Source organism: Trichosurus vulpecula, chromosome 2 (genome assembly GCF_011100635.1).
Source record: "Trichosurus vulpecula isolate mTriVul1 chromosome 2, mTriVul1.pri, whole genome shotgun sequence".
Taxonomy (NCBI): Eukaryota; Metazoa; Chordata; class Mammalia; order Diprotodontia; family Phalangeridae; genus Trichosurus; species Trichosurus vulpecula.
In genome coordinates, this window is record NC_050574.1 from 57,484,022 (window position 1) to 57,511,874 (window position 27,853).

At 45.2% G+C, this 27,853-nt stretch overlaps 1 protein-coding gene across 1 annotated transcript; it reads left to right on the forward strand.

Annotated features, from left to right (window-relative positions):
• The first annotated feature begins 9,335 nt into the window (after nt 1–9,335).
• Nucleotides 9,336–27,801, forward strand: LOC118839719 (sodium-dependent phosphate transport protein 3-like). Its single transcript, XM_036747247.1, is given in 13 exon segments — nt 9,336–9,450; nt 12,890–13,016; nt 13,018–13,090; nt 16,469–16,620; nt 16,622–16,685; nt 19,034–19,121; nt 19,900–19,986; nt 22,155–22,273; nt 22,605–22,766; nt 24,024–24,156; nt 24,541–24,688; nt 25,409–25,499; nt 27,375–27,801. Coding segments are annotated over 13 exon segments (1,455 nt in total). The 5' UTR covers nt 9,336–9,368; the 3' UTR covers nt 27,504–27,801.
• Nucleotides 27,802–27,853: the final 52 nt, after the last annotated feature.

Below are 27,853 nucleotides of genomic sequence, written 5' to 3' on the forward strand. Positions count from 1 at the left end.
GGAAAATGCTATCTACATCCAGAGAAAGAACTGATGGAGTCTGAATGCAGATTGAAACCTACTATTTTCCTTTATTTTTAAATATTTTTTTTCCTTTTGGTCTGTTTCTTCTTTTATAACATGACTAATATGAAAATATGAGTGCACATATATAACCTATAAATTGCTTGTGTTTTGGGGAGAGGATAGGAGAAGAAGGAAAGGAGAAAAATTTGGAACTCAAGATCTTTAAAAAATAAATGTTAAAAATTGTCTTTACATGTAATTGGAAAAAAAAATACTATTTAAAATTTTTTTAACATTTTAAAAATAATCTCCCTAAGGAGCAGGTCTCCCCCTTGTCACTCCCATACTCACACAAACTCCTTCACAGAATCAGAATTTTACAAGGCCATCTCCTCCAATCCATACTTAAATGAGAGTCCTCTGTACAATAAAGCCTCTAAGGTTAAAGGTCACCAATGAGAAGAAGCCAACCAATCCTGAAGCAGCTCCACTTTTGGATAAAGCCTCAATTTTCTTCTCTCCAATTTTTCTCTCCCTCACCCCTCAGTTGCTCTTGGTTCTGCCCTCTGTGGTCAAGCATTGGTATAATCCCTCTCATTTGACTGATTGTCAAGTATTTGAATATAGCTGTCACATGCCTTTCCCCAAGCCCTTTGCCATTCTGATTGCCCTCTTCAGCATACCAATGTCCTTCCTAGAATGTATTGCCCAGAACCAAACACAGTATTCTGGAGGTGGTCTTACTGAGGTAGGCACAGTGTAATGGGACATTCACTTCCCTACCTTGAACACTCAGGATCACATTACCTGTCTTGGCTGCCACATCACAGTTGTCTTCTACTGATCTGGTGGTCTGCTAAAAACCCCAGATCTTTTTCAGACAAGCTGCTGAGTACATTTTCCTCGCCTTGAACTTATGAAGTTGATTTTTTTGAACCCAGGTACCTGGGATTTATGGCCCTCCACAGTGTGTTCCTACCCTCCAGTCTGATCTTATTTACCTTTATTTCATATGAGGCACTTTGGGATCTATCCAAAATGGCATATATAGTGACCAAGGACTTCTCCCACTCCTGGAATGTCTTTCCTCATTTCAGCCTCCTTCATGTAGTCTTCCTTGATTCCACCCCTCACCCCACCCCCCAACCCTCCTGACTGGAATCTCTCCAGTCTCAAATTTTCCCAGAATCCTTTGCCTGGATCTCTTCTTTCCCCCATCACACCCAAGCTTGCATCCTTTTTATCAGTCCATAGATCATAAGCTCCTCATGGGTGGGGACCGTGTCATTTTTATCTTGGTATCACCCCAACTGAGCACAATGCCACGTACATAGTGGAATGAATGAGCCTGGAGTCAAGCCTGCTTCAGCCCTGAGACTCCAGCTGGACAAATTGACTGGATATGATGTTCGAAAGCGCGATGAGGCTGCCCCCTGCTGGCTACCCATGGCTAAAGTGGCTGTGACTGCGATAACCAGAGCCCAGGCTCCATCACCAAACAGCTGCTGAAGCTTGCTTCTCAGCACCTGACTGTGCGGTTCTTGGGCTCCCTGGGCAAGGGGTGGGTCTCTCCTTTCTCCTAACTCTGCCATGCTCCCCCAGCCACCCTAGATGAGGGGTTGGGGGGAGTGAGAAAGAGCTAAGCAATTGGAACTGAATGACAGTGCTGAGGTCTCTGAAAAAAAAAATGGTGGAGGAAGGAAAAAAATGATAGACTTAGAGGTCAAGAGGCTGGAGGGGACCTCAGAAGTCATCTGGCCCAAACTCCTTATTTTACATGTGAGGAAACTGAAGCAAATGGAGGTGGCCTCGCTTGACCAAGGTTAGATAAGTAGTCATTGTCAAAGGGAATGTCATTGCACTATTCTGTCTATAAAGGGGAGGAGGGAAACAGAGGCTGTTCTAGAGGGGGCAGAGAGAGGGAAGGGAGGGAGGCAGAGGAGAGAGTGAGAAAAAGGAGAAGGAGGAGAGAGGTACATGGGGAGGAAAGAAAAGGGAGGGGTGACATGCCCCCCATAGAGTCTAAGAGTTTCTATAAGTGTTTCTGAAGATTCACAGATTCTCAAAGCAAGGGGGGACCTCAAGGTTCATTCATGCCAACCTATTCCTTTTTTTTCTTTGAGGCAATTGGGGTTGGTCACAGAGCTAGTAGGTGTTTGAGGTTGGATTTGAACTCGGGTCCTCCTGACTGCAGGGCTGGTGCTCCATCCACTGTGCCACCTAGCTGCCCCTAATGCCAACCTATTCCTGAGCAGGAACCTCCTCTACAGTCCCTAGCAAGTGGCTCATTCTGTTGCCACTTAAAAACATCTCTAGTGGTAGGGGACTCACTACTTTAAAAGCCTACATTATTAGGAATCTCTCCTTATATTGAGCTTAAATGTGTCTCTCCACAACTCCCACCCAATGGTCCTAGTGACCATACACTTCTATGGCACTTTGCTCCTTCCTTTAAGTCCTAACTAAAATCCCACCTTCTACAGGAAGCCTTCCTAACCCCTCTTAACTCCAATGCCTTCCTTCTTTTAATTATTTCCCATTTATCCTGTACATAACTTGCTCTGGTACATATTTGCATATTATCCTTCCCATCAGACTGTGAGCTCCTTGAGAGCCGGGACTGATTTTTGCCTCTTTTTGTATCCCCAGCACTTAGCCCGGTGCCTGACACATAGTAGACACTTAATAATTTGTTTTTAACAAAAAAGGTTTACAAAGTGCTTTTCTCCTCCTTGAGATGGTCCTTCAGAAATTAGACGGCAAAGATCCCTGTTACCTCAGTCTTTTCTCCTGGCTGAATAGCATGTCTGTGTCTAAGGAAGTCTGTGGGAAAAGAAGCACATTTAAATATTGTCTGCCCCAGCAGAATGTAAGCCCCTTGAGCGCAGAAACTGTTTCATTTTTGTCTTTGTATTCCCCCAGTGTCGAGAAGAATGCCTGGCTAGTTAACTGTTGACTCTATCTGAGATAGTGTCTAAGTCTTTGCTCACTTCATGGAATCTCAGAATCTCAGGACTAGCTCTTGGGACTTAGAGGCTTTGCTACATGGGCCCACGTGGATGGGCGTGTTTCTTCTCCCTGATATCAATGGAGAAAGCAACATTAATAGTGATACTCACACCTCCTTCTCCATTGATAGTCTCACCTCCAGACCTACTCAGGCCCTATCCTCCTCTACCTTCTGGAATCCTCTTTCATTTGTATAGTGATTTAAGGCTTGCAAAGTACAGATATTATCCCACTTTGTCCTCACAACCCTAGGACGTAGGTGCTATAATTATCATTTTGCAGATGAGGAAACTGAGGCAGAAGTGATTAAGTGACTTGCTCAAGATCATACAGCAATTAAGTATCTGAGTTGAGATTTGAGTTTAGGTCTTCCTGACTCCAAGGCTATCACTCTACCTTCTGCGCCACCTAGTGGTTATCACTTCCTACATCCCCTTCATTTCCCTCCTTCTATCTATTAAGCAATCCCTTCTGAAGAGAGAGACAGAGACAGACAGAGAGACATAGAGACAGAGACAGAGAGACAGAGAGGGAGAATATTCTAACCCCCCACTTCTGTAAATAAGGAACCCTCCTCTATTGTTAACTAAGTTTCCTTCATCCTTCCTCTCTATCTTATGTTCCTTTCTCCCTGAAACCTGGTTTTCTCCTGAAGCCATCCCATCTCTTTGTATCTTTCCTGAGGCTGGCTGCCCCTTGCATACCCCTGGACACCCAATACTAGGAGAAGGAGCTGGGACACCCTTTGCTCCTAACTCCCACTTTCAGACCCTGTCTCTGCCATTATCACTCATCAGTCATTTGTCTTCCTTTGCAACTTGCTCCACCCTGTCCAGATGCCTGTTGCTACCATCTGTGGATGTCCGGGTCACTCTTCTTTCTCCCTTATAAATTCAATACCTGACTCAAAGTCTTTCAGGACTACATGCTATAGACCACTGAGACAGAAGGAGGAAACAGATGAAGAGATTGGAAAACAAATTACAAGCCTGGCACAGAAGCTGGATATAGTAGAGATAGGAGACTTCAGGTATCCAGAGAGCTGCTGGAGCTCTCTCTGTCTCTCTCTGCTAAAGCAGAGAAGCTGATAATTTCTTGACTCGCTTTGGTGATAATTTCATGCCTCAAAAGTCAGAGGAGGGGCAGCTAGATGGCATAGTGAGTAGAGCATAGGCTCTGTAGTCACGAGGACCTGAGTTCAAATGTGGCCTCAGACACTTGACACACTTACTAGCTGTGTGACCTTGGGCAAGTCACTTAACCCCTACTGCCTTTCTTTCCTCCCTCCAAAACAAAAGTCAGAGGAACCAAAAAGGGGAAATTCTATTCTAGATCTGATACTCATTAACAGGTAGGAAATGTTTGCTGAAGTAGAAATGCTGGGAATCTTGGTGATGAAAGACCATTCCAACGATCCTCGAGTTTGTAATAAGAAAGAAAGGAAATCCAGGTATAGTCTAGGTGAGGGGTGGGGAACCTGTGGCCTTGAGGCCACATGTGGCCCTCTAGGTCCTTGGGTACAGCCTTTTGACTGAGTCTATGTTTTACAGAACCAATCCTTTTATTACGGGGATTTGTCCTGTGAAATTTGGATTCAGTCAAAGGGCTGCACTCAAAGATCTAGAAGGCCACATGTGGCCTCAAGCTCCATCCCTGCTAGATCCTCTGGTTGCAATCCCACCTTCTTGAAGAACTCTATCTAAGTCTCCTTCAATGCTAGAGCCTTGCTTCTGAGGTTATATTCATTTTATCCTGGATATGTCTTGTTTGTGCACAGTTGTTAGTATGCTGTCTCTCCCATTAGAGTGGGAGCTCCTTGTGCCTTTTTTTTTGCCTTTTTTATATTCCCAGTGCTTAGCATGGTGCTCAGCACATAGTAGGGGCTCAATAAGTATTTGTTGATTTGATTTGTCCAAAAAGTCTGGATATTTATGATTTCTTGAATTATAGTATCCAGGCCTTTTTTTTTGGTCATGATTTTCGATATATAACTAGATAATTCATTTATTAAGCACTTACTAAGTGCCAGGCAATGTTCTAGATCCCAGAGATACAAATAAAACTGTGTTCCCTGCCCTCAGGGAGCTTATATTCTAATGAAGAAAATTACACAGAAAAGGAAGGGAGAGTGAGAAGCCCTGGAACCTATCAATATAAAGCTGAAGCTGGCCTATCAAAGTCTAGTTAAGTCCCATGATTCTTATGGGCTCTCTCTTTGATCTGTTTTTTAGGTCACTCACTTTTCACGGCAGATATTTTGGATTTTCTTCTATTTTTTCAATCTTTTAATTTTGTTCTAATATTTCTTGCTGTCTCATGGAGTCTTCACTTGCTGTTTGTCCTGTTTTAATTTTCAGAGAACTGGTTACTTGGTAAGGTTTACAATTTTCTGTTATAAACTATTTTTCTTCCAATCTTTTTCTATAGGGCTCTTATTTTCTTTTTTTTTTTAATTCCTTGCTTCATTTCTCCCAGGCATTGCTATAATCCTCGTGTCCAATTCCCTTTTTTCCTCTGAGTCTCAGCTTGTAGTTGTTATGCAGCTATTTGCTTCCTCTAGATTGGATTTGGGGGTATTTCTGGCTTTGTAATAATTTCTCATAGTGGTGGGTGTCCTCTGTTTACTCATCTCTCCAGCCTTAGTTCCTGAATTTGGTCTTTGTGCCAGGATCTGGTTTTATACCCCTTTGGGAGGGATGATGGTCCTGCTTGGGCTTGACCTGGGTCCCCTGCATTCCTGTGCTAACCTCCTCCTCCTAGGGTATATACCTTTGTTCGGGGTGCTGGTAGGTGTCGGGCCATGTCAGGATCTTGGGGGTTTGGAATGCTAGATCTTTAGGGTCCTCTGTGGCATCTCAGATTTGAATACTATAAACTCCATTAGCCTTGGGGTATTTTCCAGCTTGGTTACTCCCATTCCCAGACACTTAAAAAGTCCAAGCTATGGTTTTCTAATCACCCCTGGGAGCATCCTTGTCTAAACCCTCCCATTAACTCTTCACTCCTTAGGTTAGAGGTAGGTGCCCTTAGAACTGTTTTGTTCTGGAAGGATTTTATCTTGGCTGGGGTGGGGGGACATTTCCCACTCGTGCCAATCAATCATATTATTAAAGAGGTACTCTGTGATGTACTGGGAATACAAAGACAGAAATGAGATAGTCCCTGCCCTCAAGAAGCTTATGTTCTATAGAGGAAAACAACTCATAGAGAAATATTTACAAAATAAATAGACGGTAATTTTTTGGAGGGAGGAGGAGGCACCAATGATTGTAGGAAATATGTAGGAAATATCATTTGGAGTTAAGGTTCGAAGGGAACTAGAGAGTCTGAGAGGCTGAGGTCAGTTAGGAGCACATGTAAGACATGGGGAACAGAATGTACAAAGACTTGGAGTTTCACATGTGAGAAACATCAAAAAGGCTGATTTGGTTGAACTATAGAGTGTGAGAAAAGGATTAATGTAGAACAATCTCAGAAAGACACTTTAGGCCAGACTTCAAATGCCAAACAGAGGGTTTTGTGTTTGTTCCTAGAGGCGATAGGGAACCGCCGGAGTTTATTGAGGGAGGGCGGAGGGAATGACATGGTCAGATGGGAGCTTTATGAAAAATCCCCTGGGTTTCCAGGTGGAAGATGGACTGGAGAGACTTGAAGCAGAGAGCCCAATTAGGAGGCTGCTGTGATTGCCTAGGTGAGACATGGAATGGAGAGGACAAGACTGAGCAAAGGATTACAGTCCCCTTGAGTCTGCTTTGTCTTATTGCCAGTCTTCAGGAGCTGATGAAGCCCCCCAAATAGTGGCCCACACTGTGCTTAACTAAACTGGAATTTATTTATCCTCTAAGGATACTCAATCAACTGATATCATTAAGCATGTGCCAGGCACTGTGCTAAACACCAGGGCTACAAAAAAAGGTAAAAGACACTGCCTGCCCTCAAGGAGCTCATAATTTAAACCGAGAGAGTGAAAACAGCTATGTGCAACCAAGATATATACAAGGTAAATTGGAGATAATCAATAGAGCGCCGGCACCAGCTTTAATGGGGACTGAGAAAGGCTTCTTGTAGAAGATGGGACAAATGGAAACTTGAAACTGACACAGTTAGTGGCTGGACCAATCCTTGGAGCCTTCCTGACTTGGTAAGGGCTGCCGGAGCTTTTGCTTGGCCGGCAGAGCCTTGGAGAGCCCAAGTTCTCCGCCACATCCAATGAAGCTTCACAGGAGTTTGAGCCAGGGCCTCATTATAAGGTCCTTCTCTGATGCAAGCCCAGGCCCTGAAATGTCTGTCCTCAAAGGGCCAGCCTAGCAGTCTTGAAGCATGCTAATTATTCCTCGGTCACAGCCCCAGCAACTTGGTATTGGGTTTTCCCCCTGAAGCAGCCAAGCTTGGAAAGGAAGAAGGGAGCTGGAGGAAGGCCAGGATAGCGACTCCACAGCAGGAGTTACAGACTCTGATCAGCGATCACGTGGCTCTGTGTTCACATGACCCTTGCTGACCAGCTTCTGCCAGTCCAGAGTCAGGTGAGGACAAAGGTCCCCAGTCACTTTTCTCTTGGCCCCTGGCCAGGGCTGGGCTGTCTATTCTGGAATCTTTGGCCAGATGCTGATGGTGCCGAAGGAGGAGGGGGGGAGAAGAGAGAGGAGGAGGAGAAGGAGGAGGAAGATGAGGAGGAGCAGGATAAGAAGGAGGAGGAGGAGGAGGAGGAAGAGCAGGGGGAGGAGGATAAGCAGGAGGAAGAGGAGGAGGAAGAAGAAGAAGGGGAGCTGCCTCTGTCTGCTCCACCAGAATGCCCAGAGCTCAACCTGGGAACCCAGGAAGGAGTCTGTGGGGGCCAAGGAGGGGCAGGGTGGCTGGAGTCCACTTCTAGTGGAAATAAAGACATGGGGGAGGGGGCAGAGGAAAGGGGAAGGAAGCAATGCCTCATACTGCAACCTCATTCAGTGAACTTGAGGGATGAGATTGTGGAGTGTCAGAGCTGGAAGAGAAGGATAAAACGGAGAATGTCAGAGCTGGGAGGAACCTTAGAGCACAGGATGTCAGAGCTGGGAGGAACCTTAGAACACAGGATGTCAGAGCTGGGAGGAACCTTAGAACACAGCATGTCAGAGCTGGGAGGAACCTTAGAACACAGGATGTCAGAGCTGGGAGGAACCTGATAACACAGAAGATCGGAGGTTGCATTATAGGTTAGGACACAATGTCAGAACTGGCAGAACCCATAGAACACAATGGTAGAATAGAAATCCTTGTTGAATTAAATTGAGCATTTGTTGTGGTTGTTGAGTCATATCCAGCTCTTTGTGACCCATTTGGGATTTTCTTAGCAGAGATACTGGAGTGGTTTGCCATTTCCTTCTCCAGCTCATTTTACAGATGAGGAAACTGAAGCAAACAGAGTTAAGTGACTTGCCCAGGCTCACTTAGCTAGTAAGTGTCTGAGACTGGATTTGAACTCAAATCTTCCTGACTCCAGGCCGAGCAGTCTATCCACTCTGCCCTCTAGCTGCCCAAATTGAACACAGAATGTTGCAATTCAAATAGACCCCTGATACATAGAATATCAGAGCTAGGAAAGACCTTAGAGCAGAAAATGTTAGAGCTGGAAAAATCATTTGGTCTAGCCTTCTGAAAGTCTTTCACATATAATATTTTTTCCACCTAATAGTATTTTATTTTTTCCAATTGCTTGTACAGATAGTTTTCAACATTCGCTTTTTAAAAATTTTTTTAAATTTTTTTCAGCATTCACTTTTATAAGATTTTGAGTTCTACTTGTAATATCTGAAGTCTGATCATTCACATAAAAATGGCAATGCTTAGCTCATACGACAAACTTAATAAGTGGAACTTATTTATTTAGCCATTCATTTATGGCAAAGACCTTGGGAGTAGTTCATACTGGGAGGATTCTTTAGTCTCTAGAGGCAGCCAGATGGTACAGTAGCTACCAGAGGGCTAAGCATGAATGGAGTCTGGAAGATGTGAGTTCACAACCTGTCTCACGTTAACTGGCTCAGTGACTGTGAACAAATCGCATCGCCTATCTCAGCTTCAATTTCCTTATTTTTTTTAACAAGGGTGTTGGACTTGATAATATCTAGTGTCCCTTATGCTTCTTGGAATAGGGACTTGAGAACCAACAATGAACAATCGTAGTCTCTTTGTTGAGCACTTTGGGGTGTGTGTGTGTGTGTGTGTGTGTTTAAACTATCACTGGCTCAGCCACACGATTTGGACAGAAACCTTCTTCCTTGCCCCAGATGTAGCACGCTCTTGTGGATGCCAAGACAACAGGCTCTCCCCAGAAAGACGAAGTACCCAAGGGGGTGCGAAGAGGTGTCGGGCTCAGCATGGAGAATGACAGCTCAGCCCCTGAGATTCATGGAGAAAGTACCTGCCCTCTCCTGGATGAGCAGCCGCCCAGAGGGAAAGGTGAATTAACAACAATAACAAAAGAATAAATAATAGTAAGGCCTAGACAGAACTTCAAAGTGTACACAGCACTTTTGTATCCATTGCCTCGTTTGAGATAACCCTGGGAAGTCGGTGTCATTATCATCCTCATTTTTTATTGATGAGAATCTGAATCTGAAAGAGATAAGATGACTAGACCAAGGACAAACAGCTAGTAAGTATCTGAGTCTTCCTGGCTCCACATCCAACATCCTAGAACCATTAAGGTCCTTACTCTCTCCACCCATCACTCTTCTCGGGCATCTGTAGCAAAGGAGAATGTGAAGCCCTTTGGACTTTCAGAAGGAAACATTCTAATTACACCTGTGTGAGGGAGCCAGAGCCAGAGGAGGCCTTGGAACATCAATTGTCAGTTCCTAAAGGGACTTAATTTTGTAGTGTATTCTTGCTGGACGGGACCTTAGAACATAGAATGGTTGACCAAGGAATCGAGACAACCTGGTTTTAAATCCCATCTCTGTGTGTCCCTGGGCAAGCCATTCCACATGTGACTTCCCACAAAGCCTTCCACTCAGTCAATGGATCAATAAGCACCTTTTAGGGGCCACCACATGCCAGGCACTGTATGGGGTTTTGGGAAGACAAAGACCAAATGAAACACTTTCAGAGTTTATAAGTCAACCATTTGCTTTCTTCACTGGGCATTGCTTTATCAGTGAAATCAAAAGCCTTGATCAGAAAATAAACAAAAACACAGAATGTTAGCTTGAGAAAGGACTTTAGACCGTATAACCCCAGGACATAGAATGTTAGGATGGGAAGGGAACATAGGACATAAAATGTGCCATCTCAAGGGGGCCTTAGAAACCCCTGCTTTTTACAGAGGAAAAAAAGATAGCCCCCAAAGAGATGGGCTACAGGTTTCGCTGCAGGTCGCTGCTTATAAATAGATACTGCCTCGTTTGTTGTTACAATCATGACTCTTTTATCAACCCATGTAAACTAATTGCCTATCAAGAGCCTCTGTGTGCTCTAGGTTTTCTGCATGTGTTCTCCTGAGCTGAAAATTCTCAAGGTAGGCAGCTCATCAGAGGAGATCCTGGGGAGGTAACAGCTGAGGTAGCTAATAAACAAATTTTAAGGAGGAATGATGCCAGTTTAACAAGGCTGAAGAGGGGAGAGAACGGAAAAGATGTAAATTCACCCACTCCCAGTGAAACAGAAAATTCTGCCCAAGCAGGTAACTCCTTAAGCAGGTCCTCAAGTCAGACAAGGTTCTAATTGTTCAAAATTTTATGTAATTCTGAGTAGCTGATCTCTTCCCTTACAAATACCCAGGTTTTGGTGAAGGCATGAGTCTGCACATTTGCCCCCATCCTCTCAGAAAGGCTCAAAAGTTCCAGAGTGTCCTCAGTCCTGCTGGGCTCCACCTCCCATGATCCTTCAGAGCATCCTTCCAGCTGAGAAAAATTCATTTCCCTTGCCAATAAAGACACCTGGGACATAGGGATAAAGGACAGTGTGAATACAGAACATTGTCATCACTGAACGCTGCTGCCTGTTAGCAGATCAAAGACCATCCTATGCCCCCATTACATTTTAAAGCCCCATGGCGCTAAGTTGGATGTGGAAGGAGACACTGGAAACCAGGATGAGGGTCAGGCCAAGGCTGAGAGCAAAGGAGAGATTTGGAAGAAGGATAAAGGAGGGGGGAGGTTACAAGTGCTGGACTGAGTCGTGAGCCTTGGGTTCCAGCCCTCTCCCTGAGGCTTACTAGCTGTGAGTCCTTGGTCTAGATGTTTTCCCTCAGTTTTCTCATCTGTAAAGTCCATATAACAAATGATCCCAGCCCTGCCTCCTCAAACTCAGAAAATGTAATGATACAAGAAAAGATATAATGTATTTCAAGCACTTTGAACCCAGCGAACCATAATCATGAAGGGCTACGTAAATGTGGGCTGTTATTGAATTATCAAGACTTCTCTAATACTTTGATGGCTGTGTGATAATTGTTAATAATTTATTTTAAGTAGCAGTTCGCATTCACTGCAAGGTAATTTAAGTATAATTCCTACTACCAGTGGTGGTAATAAATATTCATAGGCAAGTCTCTAAGACTGTAACTCATATCGTTCAATCATTCTTCAGTCATGTCTGACTGACTCCCCATGGCCCCTTTTGGGGTTTTCTTGGCAAAGATACTGGAGCCGTTTGCCATTTCCTTCTCCAGCTCATTTTACAGACAAGGAAACTGAGGCAAACAGCATTGAGTGACTTGGCCTGGGTCACACAGCTAGTAAATGTCTAAGGCTGGATTTGAACTCATGAAGATGAGTCTTTCTGACTCCAGGTCCGGCCCTCTATGCCCTATGGCTCCACCTAGCTGCACTATAACTATACGTGAATTATATTCTTGCATCACAGGAAGTTTTTTCCATATTGGTAATTCTATACACAGATGAAATCACAGATCTGAACCAAAAAGTTTACTCACTTGCTTCTCTCCTGGGGGGTGATTTTCAGAGCTTTGGCAAGGATCTCCATATTTGTCAGTCAACAAATAACTTATCAAGTGTTTACTATGTGCTAGTTACAATGCTAAGAATTGCGGCAAAAATCCTCCCTGCCCTCAAGGAACTTATATTCTAATGGGAGAGACAACATGTATTTTACTATACACACACACACACACACACACACACGCACGCACGCACGCACGCACGCAGGCACACACATATAAATATAGATGTAAATATATATATAAATATATATGTATATATATGTACACACACACACACACACACACACACACATAATCTTTATGGAGCATAAGGGGCAGCTTGCCGTGCAGTGGATAGAACACTGGGCCTGGAGTCAGGAAGATCTGTATTCAAATCCAGCCTCAGATACTTACTAGCTATGTGACTCTAGGCAAGTCAAAATTAACCCCTATTTGCCTCTGTTCCTCATCTGTAAAATGGGGACACACCGCAGAAGGAAATGGTGAACCACTCCAGTATCTTTGCCAAGAAAACCCTACGGATGAAGTCTATGGGTTCACATAGAGTCAGACATAACTGAGCAACAAGTAAATATATATCTACAGAGAGTAAATGGGAAGTAATCTGAGAGAAGAAGGCACTAAGCCCAGGGTGGAGAAAGGCTTCCTGCAAAAAGTGGAATTGAGCGAAACCGGGAGGCCGAGGTGAATCACGGGATGCATGTGCTCTAGGCATGAGTTACAGCCTGTGCAAAGGCATGTAGATAGAAAATGGAGTCATGTTCCAAGAATTGCAAATTTATGGGGCAAGGGACCTGGATTGTAGCATGCATAGAGGAGAGTCGAGTGTAAGAAGACCGATAGGAGGGAAGGAGCCGGGTTGTGAAGAGGACAAAGGGCACCTGGGCATCTTGGCTGTCTAGCTGCCCTGACCGCTTCCATGGTTTCATCCTCCAGGGCTAGGCCTCTGCTCTGTCCGCTGGGGCCTGGCTATCATCCTGCATGTCTCCTTGTTCATTACTTACTCCCAGCGAGTGGACCTCAGCATCGCCATTGTAGCCATGGTGAACAGCACAGGCCAGCAGACATGTCTCTGCAGATGTGTGTCCTGGGCCTCCTCCTGCTCCCCTCAATGCATCGAAGCCCAGAGAGGTCAAGGTAGTAAACTGCTTCAGTGCAGGGGGGAGGGAGAAGCCTGGGATGAGCCCACAACATTATGTTTTTTCCCCAAAACTTTTAGTGCAGTTTTTAAACTTTTATTTTTTAAAACAATTTGTTTTTCTCAATTACCTGTAAAGAGAACTAACATTTGTATTTTTAAAATTTTGGATTCCAAATTTTTTCTCTCCCTCCTTCCCCTTCCCCCTCCTTAAGAAGGCAAGCAATTTGCTATAGATTATACATGTGCAGTTATGCAAAACATATTTCCACATTAGCCAGGTTGCAAAAGAAAACAGACAAGAAAAATAGAGAAAGTTTTTAGAAAGTATGCTTCCATCCATTCAGACGCCATCATTTCTTTCTCTGGAGGTGGATAGCAATTTACATGGTAAGTTCTTTGGAATTGTCTTGGATCATTGCATTGCTGAGAAGAACTGAGTCATTCACAGTGCTGCATTACATCTCTGTGCTCGGTTTCCCTCCTAGCACACAGATGTGGGAGAGAAGAGTTCTGGGAAGGTGAGGTGTCTCCTTCCCTATCAGTGAAATTTGTGTTAGAATTCCTGCAAGTAGGCTATACTGGGAATACATCTGGAACCTTAGAATTTCAGAGTGGGAAGAGACCTCAGGGAGGACCTAGCCTAACCCCTACCTGAGCAGTAACCCCTTCCACAACATCTCCAACAAATGGCCATCAAGGCCTCCTGGAACACTTCCATTTAGGGGGAACTCAATCTTTTAAGGCAGTCAACTGAACATTTGGTTTTCATGAACCTGTTCAAGCTGGCCCCAGCACACCCCAGTGTTCATAGCATAAAAGCTTACCGAGGGCAGGGACCGTGTCATTCTTCATCTTTGGAACCCTAATGCCCAGCACATTCCTTTCCACGTTGCAGGTGCTAACTACACATTTGTTGGGGTTGGGTTGAATTATTAGAGAGGACGGCAGGCCACAGATGGGATTCCTCACCTGAAGTGTTTCCTTTGTGCTCAGCCTCGGGTCCCATTTCCTCACACAGTCCCACTGAGCACGTCAGAGAGGGTTTCTAGGGCCGATCACCCAAGGCAGCTCAGTCCAGACCTTCCCAACTGGCCCTTGGACCCTTAAAGAGCACCCAGGGCTGTGTAGAATTGGCCTAGTGTGGCCTGGGCCTTGGACCTGAAGTCACAAGGTCTGGGCTGAAGGGCTGCCTTTAACACTAGTTACATGGTCTTGGGCCAAGGGTGGTGGGGACTGGCATGGAAGGGAGACTGGATCGGGAGTGAAGAACAATGGAGCAGCGTGGAAAAAGGAGCTGGCCGGCCAGCGTGGTCCCTAAGCTTCCTTCCTGCTCCGGTCTTACGTCAGGTTAGATAGCTGCTGACCCTGAAGTGTTCCTGTGATCCTGGAGCCTGTGTTCGAATCCTGGCTTGACTACTTTTGACCTCTGTGTCCCTGGGCTCCTCAGTGAAGTTCTTTGGGTCTCATGGGACCATAAATGGATATAAAGTGATGTAAAGAGACCGTAGATGCCAGGGAGTCCAACGCCCTCATTTGACAGATGGGGAAAGTGAGTCCCAAAAGGGTTGAGTGACTTACCCAGGGTTACACAACTAGTAAGTGTCATTAAAATCCAGGTTTTCTAGACTCCAAATCCACCAACCTGTGGACTCCTCGGTCTACTTTCTCAGTTTCCTCCTCCGTGAGATGAAGGGGTCAAACGAGATGGTTTCCCAATTCCCCTGTGGCTCTGAATCCTCTGGGCCTCAGTTTCCCAACTTGTAAAAAAGGGGCAGTAATACTTGTGTCTGATCATTATAAGAGTCAATATAGCTAATGCAGAAATGTGTTTTGCATGACGGCACACGTATAAGCCACATCAAATTGCCTGCTGTCTCAGGGAGGGGTGAGGGAAGAGACAGGGGCGGAGAGATTCTGGAACTAAAAAAAGTTTTTCTGACGAACGTTAAAAATTGTTTTTACATGTAATTGGAGAAAATGAAGTATTACTCAAGAACCAATAGGGTAGGTTAAATTTGGGACCTGGGATCCGCAAGACTTGGGTTTGAATCCTACTGCAGACCCTTGTTCACTGTGCCTGCCTGAGCAAGCTGCTTAAGCCCTCTGAGCCTCAGCTTCCTCAGCTGAGAAATGGGGATAATAGCAGCGCCCGCCTCTCAGGATTGCTATGAGGATCGAATGAGGTAACACAAAGCGCTTTGAAAACCTAAAAGCTCTATATAGACGCCAGCTATGGTTATTAGTACTGATATAAAAACAGACGTAAAGTGCTTTGGTAAACCACACATTGTCGTAGAAATGACGGGTCTCATCTCTATTCTATCATACGTTGATTATACAATTTATTATGCTATATTATGCAATAGTATGCACTCAATGTTTATGGATTATATTACATTGATCGATAATACTGTATTATGCACTGATTATATGTTATACTGCCTTATACATTTATTGTGTTTATATTTTACATTACATATTATACCTACTACATTATATTAGATTATTATATTATGCATTGTATTATAATTATGTTTATATTATATTACATATATTATATATAATATTGTATATTATATAATTATATGGCATAATGGTATTCATATAATATGTATATATTGTATAATTGAATATTATACAATTATATTATATTATACATTACATATTATACCTACTACATTATATTATTATATTATACGTTGTATTATAATTATGTTTACATTATATTATATTACATATATTATATATAATATTGTATATTACATAATTATATGGCATAATTGTATTCATATTATATGTATATATTGTATATTATACAATTATATTATATTATACATTACATATTATTTATACAGTATTTATGTTGCTCAGTCGTTTCAGTCATGTCTGACTCTCCATAACCCCATTTTGAGGTTTTCTTTCCAAAGATGCCAGAGTGGTTTGCCATGCCCTTCTCCAGCTCATTTTTTACAGATGAGGAAACTGAGGCAAACAGGATGAAGTGACTTGCCCAGGGTCACACAGCTAGGCAGTGTCTGAAGCCGAACTTGAACTCAGGAAGATGAATCTTCCTGATTCCAAGCCCAGTGCCCGGTCCGCTGCACCACCTAGCTGATCCTTATGCAATATTATACTACAGTACACAGTTATTGTGCTATGTTATTATGATACTATATTATGCATTGATTACACAATACTAGCACGCTGTAGTGTACATTCATTACTATGTACTACTATTATACAGTCAAAATCATATCATATTGTATGGTATTGTATCATATTATATCATATTGTTATATCGTATCATATATTGTATTATATCGTGCATCTCCTCCGCTCCCCCAAGTCTTTTGGCAGGCGCCCCCCTCTTCCAGGCCCCCGTCTATGACCGGACCCCTGAAGTCTGCGGATTCCTCTTGAGTTCTTTTTCCTGCAGCCGCCTCCTCCCCCAGATTCCCGGAGGATGCCTCACGGGCGTTGCGGGCTGGAAGCCCGTGCCGGGCGCTGGCCTGCTGCTCTCCTCGGTCCTCTGCCGCAGAGCTCGGCGTGGTTCACCTGGTCCTCGTCCAGGCTTTCCGAGGCCTCTCTCGGGTGAGCTCCGCGCGGGTTTCGATCCCGTCTCTTCAGCGTGCTGCCCGCGGGACCTTCCATTTCTCCCTCAGGAATCCGACGTCTTCACGTGTAACGATAGCCGGCATTTCTACACGCACTGAACCTGCGAAGACATCGTCTCATTTCATTCTCACAACGACCCCAGGAAGTAGATACCATGATTATCCTCATTTTACAGGCGGGGAAATCGAGGCTCAGAGAGGTTAAGCGACTTGCCTGGGGTTGCACAGCTAGTAAGTGTCTGAGGTGGGATTAGAATTCAGATCTTCCTGACTCAAAGTCCAGCTTTCTATCCAACAGTTTCAAAGGGCTTTTTTGAGGAAAGTGTTTTATTACCTTGCAGCCCAATATGAATGTTAGTAGTAGAAGCTTAGGACCAAAGATCTCCTGCTGGATGGGACCGTGGGGGGTAGGCAGGCCAACCTCCTCGTTTGCCACATGAGGAAATTGTGGCCCAGGGAAGTTAAGTGACCTCCCCCAGATCATACAGATAGTGCCCGGGGTGGGATTTGAACCCAGGTCTTCCTATTCCAGAGCCATTGCTTTTCCAATATACCACAGCAATAACAGTAGGTCCTAATTGCTCACGGGTATTGTCTGTGGTTTTCCTCTTGCATGGACTTGTTCAGTATGTGAGCACGTCCTATTCATGGCTCTTTACAAGTTCAGTGTTCCCATGCAGCATGTCTACTTCCTCCATCCACACGTGGGAGCGAGGGGTGCCGAAGTGGCAGATCTACTGTCAAGGATGATAGGGACAGGCCGCCCTAGGAACACCGACCGAGCCTGCCCATTTCATGTCCATTGGCCGTCTTCCTTCCCCTTCCCTCTGCCGGGCTTCTCATCACTGTCTGCTTTAGCTCGCTTTCCCGCTGAACCATCTGCGTGCAGGCTTGCTATCATTACATCTCTGGGCCTCAGTTTCCCCGTCTGCCGAGCGAAGGGATTGGGCTAGACATGGGATAGAATCGACATTCCGGTAGTACTGATATTACGTCGTGATGCTGGCTGGATAAGCTAGCTGCGTATGAAAACACAGTCATGAGAAGAAACCTGCGGGAAATCTGTGCTTACGATGGCGGAGAGGGAATGATGCGACCAAAACAGATTCCGTATTCCAGAAGGGATGTGGAGTGGATGCCAGCGGCAACGAGAATGATAAGCACGGCGGACTCCTCCTCTCCAGCATTCCTCCCTGGGCTCCCTGGGCTGATGGGTTCAAATGAGAAAATGTGCTTAAAAGTGCTCTGTGACCACCAAGAGAGTGTGGGGCGGTGATAATGACAGCAACAGTAATGATGACTAAGTGTTTATAGGACTTTACGATCTGGGGACGCTTCAGAACCTTTTCATATGTGTCATATGGCACAGCACATGTATCATTTCATTGGGCCTCACCGTAACCAAGAGAGGCAGAGGCTATCATGATCCCTGTTTTACAGATGGGGAAGTCGAGGCAGATAGCGGTTAAGTGACTTACCCAGAGTCACACGACTTGTCAGTGTCTGAGGCCAGATGAGAACTCAGGTCTTCCTGATTCCAGGCTCAGTCCTTTACTGACTACATCATGAAATAATATCATTATTACCACTACCCAGGGGTCTAAAGGGCTGAACATCATACCGGTCGTGGAAGAAGCCTTGTCTCTTCTTATCGCTCCTATTGGGAGCCAGATAGATTCTCGGTGTTGGCTCTCACCACTTCCCTTTTCTTTGCCCACCTCCCTTGTGCCCTGTCCATGAACGGAAGCAGAGGAGCCGGAATAGAGATGGCCAAAGATGGGAGTGTCCATGGGGTGGTGGGAGGAGCTCTGGGCTGGGCACTGGGAGACCGAGATTTCAGTCCCTTTGGGCAGGGCCCTTCCCGCTCTGAGATTCAGTTCCCTCATTTGTCCAATGAAAGGGTTGGACTAGACTCTCTCTAAGGTCTCTAACGTTCTACGTTCTAAGGTTCCCTTCAGCACTAACATATAATTGCACATTCTCTGTTCTAAGGTCCCTCCTAGCTCTGGCATCTGTTTGTAAGCTTCTTTCTACCTCAAACTTTACTCTTTTAAACAAGCTTTGGAGACATAAAACAAGGCACGCCGGCAGGAGGAAGACACTTTTCCTTCTTTGGATTTCTCTAAGATGATAAGTCGCAGACAAGGCACAAACCAGCCATGACGAAGGCGGTCTCCTCACCCAGGAATCCTTTTAACCATGAAAGCACAGGGCACGTCCCCATCCCTGCTGCTCTCCTCCCCCGGGCCTCCCCACCTTCCAAATGCAGAACTGAATCGTCACCTTTGCAGCGGAATAATCTGGCTGTTTTGCCATCTGTGACAGGGTGTGATATTCCCAGCAGTTTACACTCTCTGGACAAAGTGGGCCCCACCTCAGGAACTCACCTGCCTCATGAATTTTGCAGATGCTGGTAAGAAAGCGCTAGCTCTTGGTTGCTTCTCACAAATCTGCCTCGTGTGCCCCGGTCCCTCCACCTGCCGCTCCTGGTGGACCTCACTCACGGACTCCAGATTCCCAGGGATGTGTTTTATAAGACCCCTGTAGCTCTCACACCTCAGAAGACATAAAGGCTGCCCCTCCATAAGACCATGACCTAGGAAAAGTTTATCTTCAGAGCCACACTCCACTGGCACAAAAGCCTTCTTCCCAAGGTTCCTAGGACTGTGTTTCAGCTGAGATGGGCACTAAGGAGACTTCTTTCCCATCTCTAGACCTCCATTCTCTCAACTATAAAATAAGAGAGTTGGATTATATGCTTTCTGAGGTCCTGGATGGTTATTTACTTGCTTTGTTCTAAGGTCCCTCCCAGCTGTACTCTGACACTTGGATGTCCTGGAACACAGGAGATTTTCCAGTTCTAATATCTACATTTTAAAGGTCCTTCAAACTCTGATATATATATATATGTATATATTTTAAGGTCCCTTCCAGCTCTGACATTCTGTTCCAAGGCCCCTCCTAGCTCTGACATTCTAAGTTCTAAGGGCTCTCCCACCTCTGATATTCTGTGTTCTAAAGGCCCCCATAGGTTTGATGTTCTATGTTCTAAGGCCCTCCTACAGCTCTGACCTTCTGTGTTCTAAGCTCCCTCTCAATTCTCACATTCTCTGTTCTAAAGGGCCCTCCCAGCTCTGACATTCTATGTTCTCTGGTTCCTCTCAGCACTAAGATTCTATATTCCTTCCCAGGTACCACTCTAGGGACCTTCTTCACCCTGATGGTAGGAGGCATCACATGCCAGACCCTGGGGTGGCCTTCCTTTTTCTACATCTTTGGTAAGTCATCAACCAGGCATTTGTATGGGTACCTTGTCAGGCACAGAAAACCACCTTCTCTTCCCCTCCCAGCAGCCAAAGCTGAAGCCAACAGACTCCAAAGGTTGTCCAAAGCAAACATGAGGAGAAGAAAGATCTATTTCAAGGTTATGTTCAGTGCAACTGAATAGTCTCGAGCTCACCAGCCCAGTTGGTGGGTGTGAGTGAGACCCAGTCAGTTCCTAGGGAAAGATGGGCATCTTTTTAGGGGAGGGCTATAATAATAGAGAAAAGAACAGAGTAGGGAGGATGTGACAAGAAAGCTGAATCTGGATTCAAATCCAGCCTCAGGTGCCCCTAGAGGGAACCTTAGCCACATGTAGTCCAAGTGCCTCTTTTTGCAGGTGAGGAAATGAGGCCCTCAGAGGTCAAATGACTTGCTTAGGGCCAGTCAGAGCCAGGAATTGTGTCCATGTGTCCTAAGTCTGACACTGTCAACCCTGCACCATGATGCCTCCATGATCTATGAACGATACTCATGTTAAAAATTCTTAGCTTCCACCTTCTGGTTTGGTAGCCAACATAATAGTACAGGAAGTTAGATTAAGGTTTAGGAAGTCTAGGTTTTTATCTGGGCTCTTCTACTTCCTAGCTTTCTGGGCCTTTATATAGATAGGGATACAAATATTCTATGCCAAAGAGATCAAAGAAAAGGACCTATCTGTACAAAAATATTTATAGCAGCTCTTTTTGTGGTGGTGAAGAATGGGAAATTGAGGGGATGCCCATCAATTGGGGAATGGCTGAGCAAGTTGTGGTATATGAAGGTAATAGAATACTATTGTACTAAAAAGAAATGGTGAGCAGGATGGTTTTAGAAAAAATGTGGGTAGTCTTATATGTATGGATACAAAGTGAAGTGAACAGAACCAGGAGAACATTGTACCCAGCGACAGCAATATTGTATGATGATCAGCTGTGAAAGGCTTAGCTATTCTCAGCAATACAACGGTCCAGAATTGTGAGGGCCTTATGATGAAAATGCTATGTCTTTTTAAAATTCTTTATTTAGTATTTTCTTTTTCCCCAGTTACATGTAAAAAACAATTTTCAACATTCATTTTTAAAACTTTGAATTCCAGGTTCTCTCCCTTCTTCCCTCCCCCTCCTATTGAGAAGACAAGCAATTCCATATAGGTGATACATGTGTAGTCAAGCAAAACATAGCCATAATAGTCATACTGTGAAAGAAAACATAGACCAAAAAAAACTCAAGAAAAATAAAGAAAGTTTTTTTTTAACTATGCTTCAATCCATATTCAGACACCATCAGTTTTTTCTCTGGAGATGGATAGCTAAAAATGCTATGTCTTAAAAGACTATCTTGTGGAGAACTCACCCGAGGCAAGTACTCACCTGGAGGTCAGAAAAAGTGATGCAAGGACACTCTCGAGGTGTCTCTGCAGAACTTCGGAATTGATTTGTGAGACATTGGCACAGGATCATCCAGCAGGGCATGTCCACATCAAAGAAGGCGCTGTGCAGGGCTAGGTGGCACAGTGAGTACTGGCCCTGGAGTCAGGAGGACCTGAGTCCAAATCCAGCTTCAGACACTTGACACATTTACTAGCTTTGTGACCTTGGGCAAGTCATTTAACCCCAATTGCCCTGCCTTCCCCCTTCCAAAAAAAAAAAAAAAGAAGGCACTGCGCCCTATGAGAAAAGCAGAATAAAAGCAGCTCAAAAAAAACGAGATGCTCGAATTTAGAGACATCTCTTTTGCAAAAATGTTGATACAGACTATTTGTGCCCAACCAATAGTTGAGCGTTCTTAGCTCATATTTATCTGATCGATCACAGCTGGACACACCGTACATTGACCCTGATATAGTGATGTCATTTTGGTCCTCTTCAATTAAGAAAGACAACAATCACACCCAAGGGGTAGGGGAGGGATGAGAAGCAGGGAGAGGATTTGGAATTCAATGTTAAAATTTTTTAAAATGTAATTGGGAAATGTTTAATAAAATAAATAAAAATATATTCTTTCATTAAGAAAAAAGAATATCTGCCCTGCCACCCTCCTAGGGTTGTTGTAAGACCCAGGTCCAGTAAAGGAAAGTCCTTTGGGAAGTATGGCAGCATTTTCCCATGGGAAAACATTCCTTATTCTTGTCCCTGCCCACTAGGAGGTGTGAATTGTGTCTGGTGCCTGCTTTGGTTCTTCTTGGTGTTTGAAGATCCTGACAGTCACCCTTGCCTCAGTACCACAGAGAAGGAATACATCGCATCAGCCTCAACCCAGAAGGTAGGGGGTGTACCTTTTGTTAGCCTTGCTACGGCCTCAACTTAACTTGGAAATGGGGACGGGACCCTTCAGAGACAATCCTAGTAAAGGTCTCCCTTTAAAAAAAATCCACAATTTCATTTGATCCCAACTACAACACCAAGAGGTAGGTGGTACGAGTATTACTATCTCCATTTCACAGAAGAAAAAACTGAGACTCAGGTGAAACAATTAGCCCAAGGTCACATCATCATTAAGTGACAGGGCCAGGATTTCAAGGCAAGTCTTCAAACTTCCAGTTTGGGTGTTCTTGAGCCCTGGATGGTTTTACTAAGAGGATTTCCCCTCCCAGGGCCCCTGCCACAGCTGGTCGCTGCCCCTCCTCTCCATGCTGAAATGCGGGCCACTATGGGCCATTGCAATTGCCTCTTTCTGTTGTGACTGGCTCTTCTACACCCTGCTGACCCTCCTTCCTGTGTACCTGAACCGCATCCTTCACCTGGACACCGGGGAGGTGAGAGCCACCATGGCGCCCTATGGCTCTACCTTCCCTGGGGCATCACCAGCTAAGTCCCCATCACCAAAGGAGAGAGGGAGATACCTTGGATCAATTTACTGCCCAGCACTCTCACTGTTAAATGCCGCGCAAACTGGTCTTAGCTCCAAACAAACTGTCTGCCTTTCCTACTTTCTTCTTTTGTTGTTTTTCCCTCTTCTTCCTTTCTCTCTACCTCCCAGGGTAGAGAACCAGGGTTCTTAGACTGTCCAAGACTTTCTGCCACTTCTCTTGCATTGTTGAGCAACTTGATACTTTGGGTAAATGACCTTGGACAAGTCACTTTAGTACTCTGGGTCTCACTTTCTTCACTTGTGAATAAGAGGGCATGGTCTCTAAGGCCCCTCCCAGCTCCGATGTTCTAAGGTCCCTTCCAGCTCTGATGTTCTAGGTTGTAAGTCTCCCAGCTCTAACTTCTATGTTCTAAGCTTCCAGCTCTATCATACTTTGTTCTAAGGCTCTTCCCAGCTCTGACATTCTGTGTGTTTCAGAACATCCTCGCTTTAACATTCTATGCTCGAAGGTCTCTTCAAGCTCTGATGTTCTTAGTTTTAAGTCTCCTACCTTTGACTTCTACATTCAAAGGTCTCTTCTAGCTCTGGCATTCTGCATTCTAAGATGTTTTCCCAGCTCTGATGTCCTAGTCTCCCAACTCTGACGTCTATGTTCTAAGGTTCCTTCTAACTCTATCATGCCCTGTTCTAAGATTCTTCCCAGCTCTGACATTCTGTGTCCTTTGGGACATCCCAGCTTTGAGGTTGTAGGTTATAAGACCTCTTCTAGCTCTGATGTTCTAGGTTTTAAGTCTCCCAGCTCTGACACCTATGTTCTAAGATTCCTTCTAGCTCTATCATGCCCTTTTCTAAGATTCTTACCAGCTCTGACATTCTGTGTTCTAAAGTTCCTCCCCATTCTGACCCTTTGGTTCCAGGTGTGAGTGCCTCACTCACTACATTGCTCAATCCAAAGAAATGGCTCGTTCATGATTGGATTTGAGACATCAGCAGAAAAACCACTTCAGCTAGGGATTCCTCCGAACTTTTTCTTCTCTGTCCTCTTCCACAGCTGCTCTTCTCCCTCACCTTCTCCTCCCTTCTTGCCCTTTCTTATCTTCATTTTATTCCTCCTCATTTTCCTTTCCCCTCTTTTCCCCTCTCCCCAAGATCACCCACCTCCTGATTCCAGGGGGCCTTTTGGCCCTGGCTTGTTCCTTAGAGTGGCTTCCTGAGTGCCCCTCCACACACTGGAAACTGGCTGGGTCATATAGGCACAGGGCTCCTGGGAGACTTCTTGGTAGCCAAGAGCCTGCTCCATCTGGGTACAACGAGGACACTCTTCACAGCCCTGGGTGAGAATGGGCCTGATGCCCTGGGTCTGCCCCACCCCCCTTCTCCTCTTTTTTCCCATCCCCCTCTGAGCCCTTTGGGTCAGTCATCTGGACACATTCCACTGGGCCCTGGACACGTGATGCATCTGTTTAAAAGGGAGGCCTGGGTGGGGTGTGTATGAGCCAGCACAAGTCTTATGCTTGCACTCAACAAGTATTTGTGGAATAAATGAACAAAGGAGTGAAGGAGAAGGAGCCAAGCTGGGGAAGAGGAGCATGAAAAATGGACAGAGAATGGGGGTGGGGGAGGTTGAGGGAAGAGAAGGAAGAGGGAAGAGATCCCAGGTGAACTAAGAGAGGAGAGGAAAGAGGCAGAGGAAATGCTGTCCCTGTGTCTTTCCCAAGGAATGCTGTGCCCAGCAGCCCTGGTGCTCGAGGTATCTTACATTGGCTGCAATTACATCGCCGCTGTCATTCTGTTCACTGTCTCCATGACCCTCATCAACATGACCGGGGCTGGCTATGCCGTGAATCTCCTGGATGTTGCCCCCAGGTCAGTCTCTGCCTCATCTTTTCTGAATGATATCTCCCCACTCTTGTCTGCTCTTGGGCCCTTGTCAGGTGTCACAAAAAGGTGAAAGGGTCAAGGATTCCTAACAAATTGAATGTTGTTCAGTTAGTCAGTCAACAAGCATTAATTATCTACTATGTTCCAGGCAGGGCAGCTAGGTGGCACAGTGGATAGAGTGCCAGATCTGGAGTCAGGAAGACTTGAGTTCAAATCTGGCCTAAAACACTAACTGTATGACCCTGGGCAAGTCACTTAACCTCTGTTTGCCTCAGTTTCCTCATCTATAAAATGAGATGGAGAAGGAAATGGCAAACCACTCCAATATCTCTGCCAAGAAAACCCCAAATGGGGTCACAAAGAATTGGACACAATTGAAATGACTGAGCAACAAAAACAACATGTGCCAGGCACTGTGACAAGCATTGGAGATACCAAAAGTGGCAGAAGACATTCCCTGCCCTTGAGGAGCTCCTAATCTAATGGTTCCAATGGGCCATCAAAGTTTCCTCTCAAGGGGTCTACTGCATCCCTCGGTGCTCTTCCTTCCACACTAAGATGCATCTTCTAGACTAAGCTTTCTGAGGGCAGGGCCTTCTTTGGTCTCCCTCACAGGGCTGGGCATACATTGGGAATCATTGAAAAGTTATTGAATGAAAGAAGAAAACACTTTTTGGCCTCTGCTATTTTTCCCCCCTAACTCAGGTACTCAGGCTTCCTGCACAGAGTCATTAACACCCTGGCCAATCTCTCAGGAATGGTGGCACCCAGTGTGGCCGGATTCCTCAGCAGTCAGGTAACTGGGGAGAGAATAGCCCTCTTGCAAGAACCGTAGAGAGGCACGGCAGATATCCCCACCTTATACTTGGGGAAACTGAGGCTTAATCATTCTAGCCTGAACCCCATAGGCCTAGAGACCAGCCCCCAACTGCCTTAGCCCAAACCCCACCCATCCAGAGCCTACCAGTTCTTCCCAACAATGCTTGCTCAGGACCTTGGGCCTGCCCTGTGGCTCCAGCCTCAGGACCAGTGTGACTTTCCACCTACACTGAAAAAGAACCTTTCTGTGTGAGTTCTTTCACCCAGTTAGAAGGTGAGCTCTTTGAGAGCAGGAATAGTCTTGTGCTCTCTTTGTATTCCTAGAGTATAGCACAGTGCTTCGAATATAGTAGGTGCTTGTTAATGTTTGTCCATTGCATAATTGGTTTGTGGAGGAATACACAGCAAAGTAATCCATGCTCCTTGTCTGTGAGTGTGGTGGACATTCCACTGCACCACACCAGCAAAAGGTTCTCTGGCCTCATCAAAAAAGCCCATGGACTGGGGATCTGGAGACCAGGGCTCTAATCCTTACTGTGCCATTAAAACCCTGTGTGGCCTTGGGAAAGGCACTTCCTTTTTCTCTGAGCCTGATTGTCCTCTTCCCCTTATGCCAAGGCTGAACTCAGGCACGGTTTCTCTCAACCTTTCCCAATGTCCTCACTGGTTAGTACTTTCTCCCTCCTCAGATTTCCTGATCATTTACCAATTTCTACAGTTATATGCCTCCAGTAGAATTTAATCTCCTTGAGAGCAGGGTCCATTTCATTTCTGTCTTTGCATCTCAAGCCTCAGGCATAGTTCCTGGCATGGTAAGGGCTTAATAAAGGTTTATGAAATAGAACTGAATCTATAAAATCTTCCAGCTCTAAAATTTTCTGTTCTAAGCTCCCTCCCATCTCTTGCATTCTGTGTTCTAAGGCCCCTCCTCACTCTGACAGTCTGTGTTCTAAGGCCCCTCCAGCTCTGACATTCCATGTCCTAAGGGCCCTCCTAGCTCTGACATCCTGTATTCCAAGGGCCCTCACAATTCTGATATTCTGTGTTCTAAGGCCCCTCCTCACTCTGACATTCTGTGTTCTAAGGACCCTCCCAGCTCTGACATTCTGTATTCTAAGGCCCCTCCTCACTCTGACATTCTGTGTTCTAAGGACCCTCCCAGCTCTGACATTCTGTATTCTAAGGCTCCTCCTCACTCTGACACTCTCTGTTCTAAAGCTCTTCCCACTCTGAGGTTCCTCCCATTTCTGTCATTCTGTTTTAACGTCTCTTCCCAGCTGTAAAATCCAATGTCTAAATCCTCTTTGAATGCTAAATCTCAGTTCTAGCATTATGTTTTTTTGTCCCAGTGTTCTATGTCTAAGGGTTTTTTTTTTACCTTAATTCCTTTGCTCCATGAGGGGAGAGAGGGTAGGAACAAGAATTTATTAAGTGCCTACTATGTGCCTGGCATTGGGCTGAGCACTCTAAAAATATTATCTTGACCACAGGATATTACCCACATATGCAGACCTTCAGTGTTTGTTTGTTAAGCTGTTTAGAGGAAGAGAAGGTCGGCTTGGAGGCAAGGCCATGGGTGTTCTTCAAGAGTTAGTGATAGGTCAGCAGCCCTTTACTCAAACTGATGCCCAGACTCTTCCCTGAGCCCTCAGTAACCTCCTTCCTGAATTGACCAATTCTCCTTTTAGCTCCTCCCACATGTTTCCATCTCTCTCATCTTTGACCTCATGGGATCACCTTCCTCACTGGGGACCTCCTGGGCAGCCAGGCTAGGGCGAAGCTTCCATTCACCCTTTAGTTGGCCCGGCTCATGTGGTTTCATGGACCTGACTTCCCTGTTTTGTGTTCATAGGACACCCTGTCTGGCTGGAGGAATGTCTTCTTCTTGTCGGGAGCCATTAACCTATGTGGGGTGGTCTTCTACCTCATCTTTGGCCGAGCAGACATCCAGGACTGGGCTAGAGTGGACAGCACCCCATGATGAGGGCCAGACTGAGGGAAGCCTCCCACCCACCCAACAGCTGGAGGGGAACTTGGAGTGAAGGGACTTGGGCGCTTAATAAATGTTTATTGTTTACCTGTTAGTCCCAGCCCTGCCTCTGACTTGGTAACTTCCTCTCCCATCTGTAAAACAAGAGGATGGATATATCCCTCCTCCTATTAGAAAAGAGAGAGGGGGAAGATGTGGGATGTTGTACGTTACAGTCAGGTGGGTCCTGGGCCAGGGAAATCTGCCTTACTGTTTTTCTCTGTTTTCAGGGAGGGTTTGAGGCAGAGTGGAGGATATTGGAAAGTGACTAGTGTGAAAACAAAAAACATTAATAAAACTGT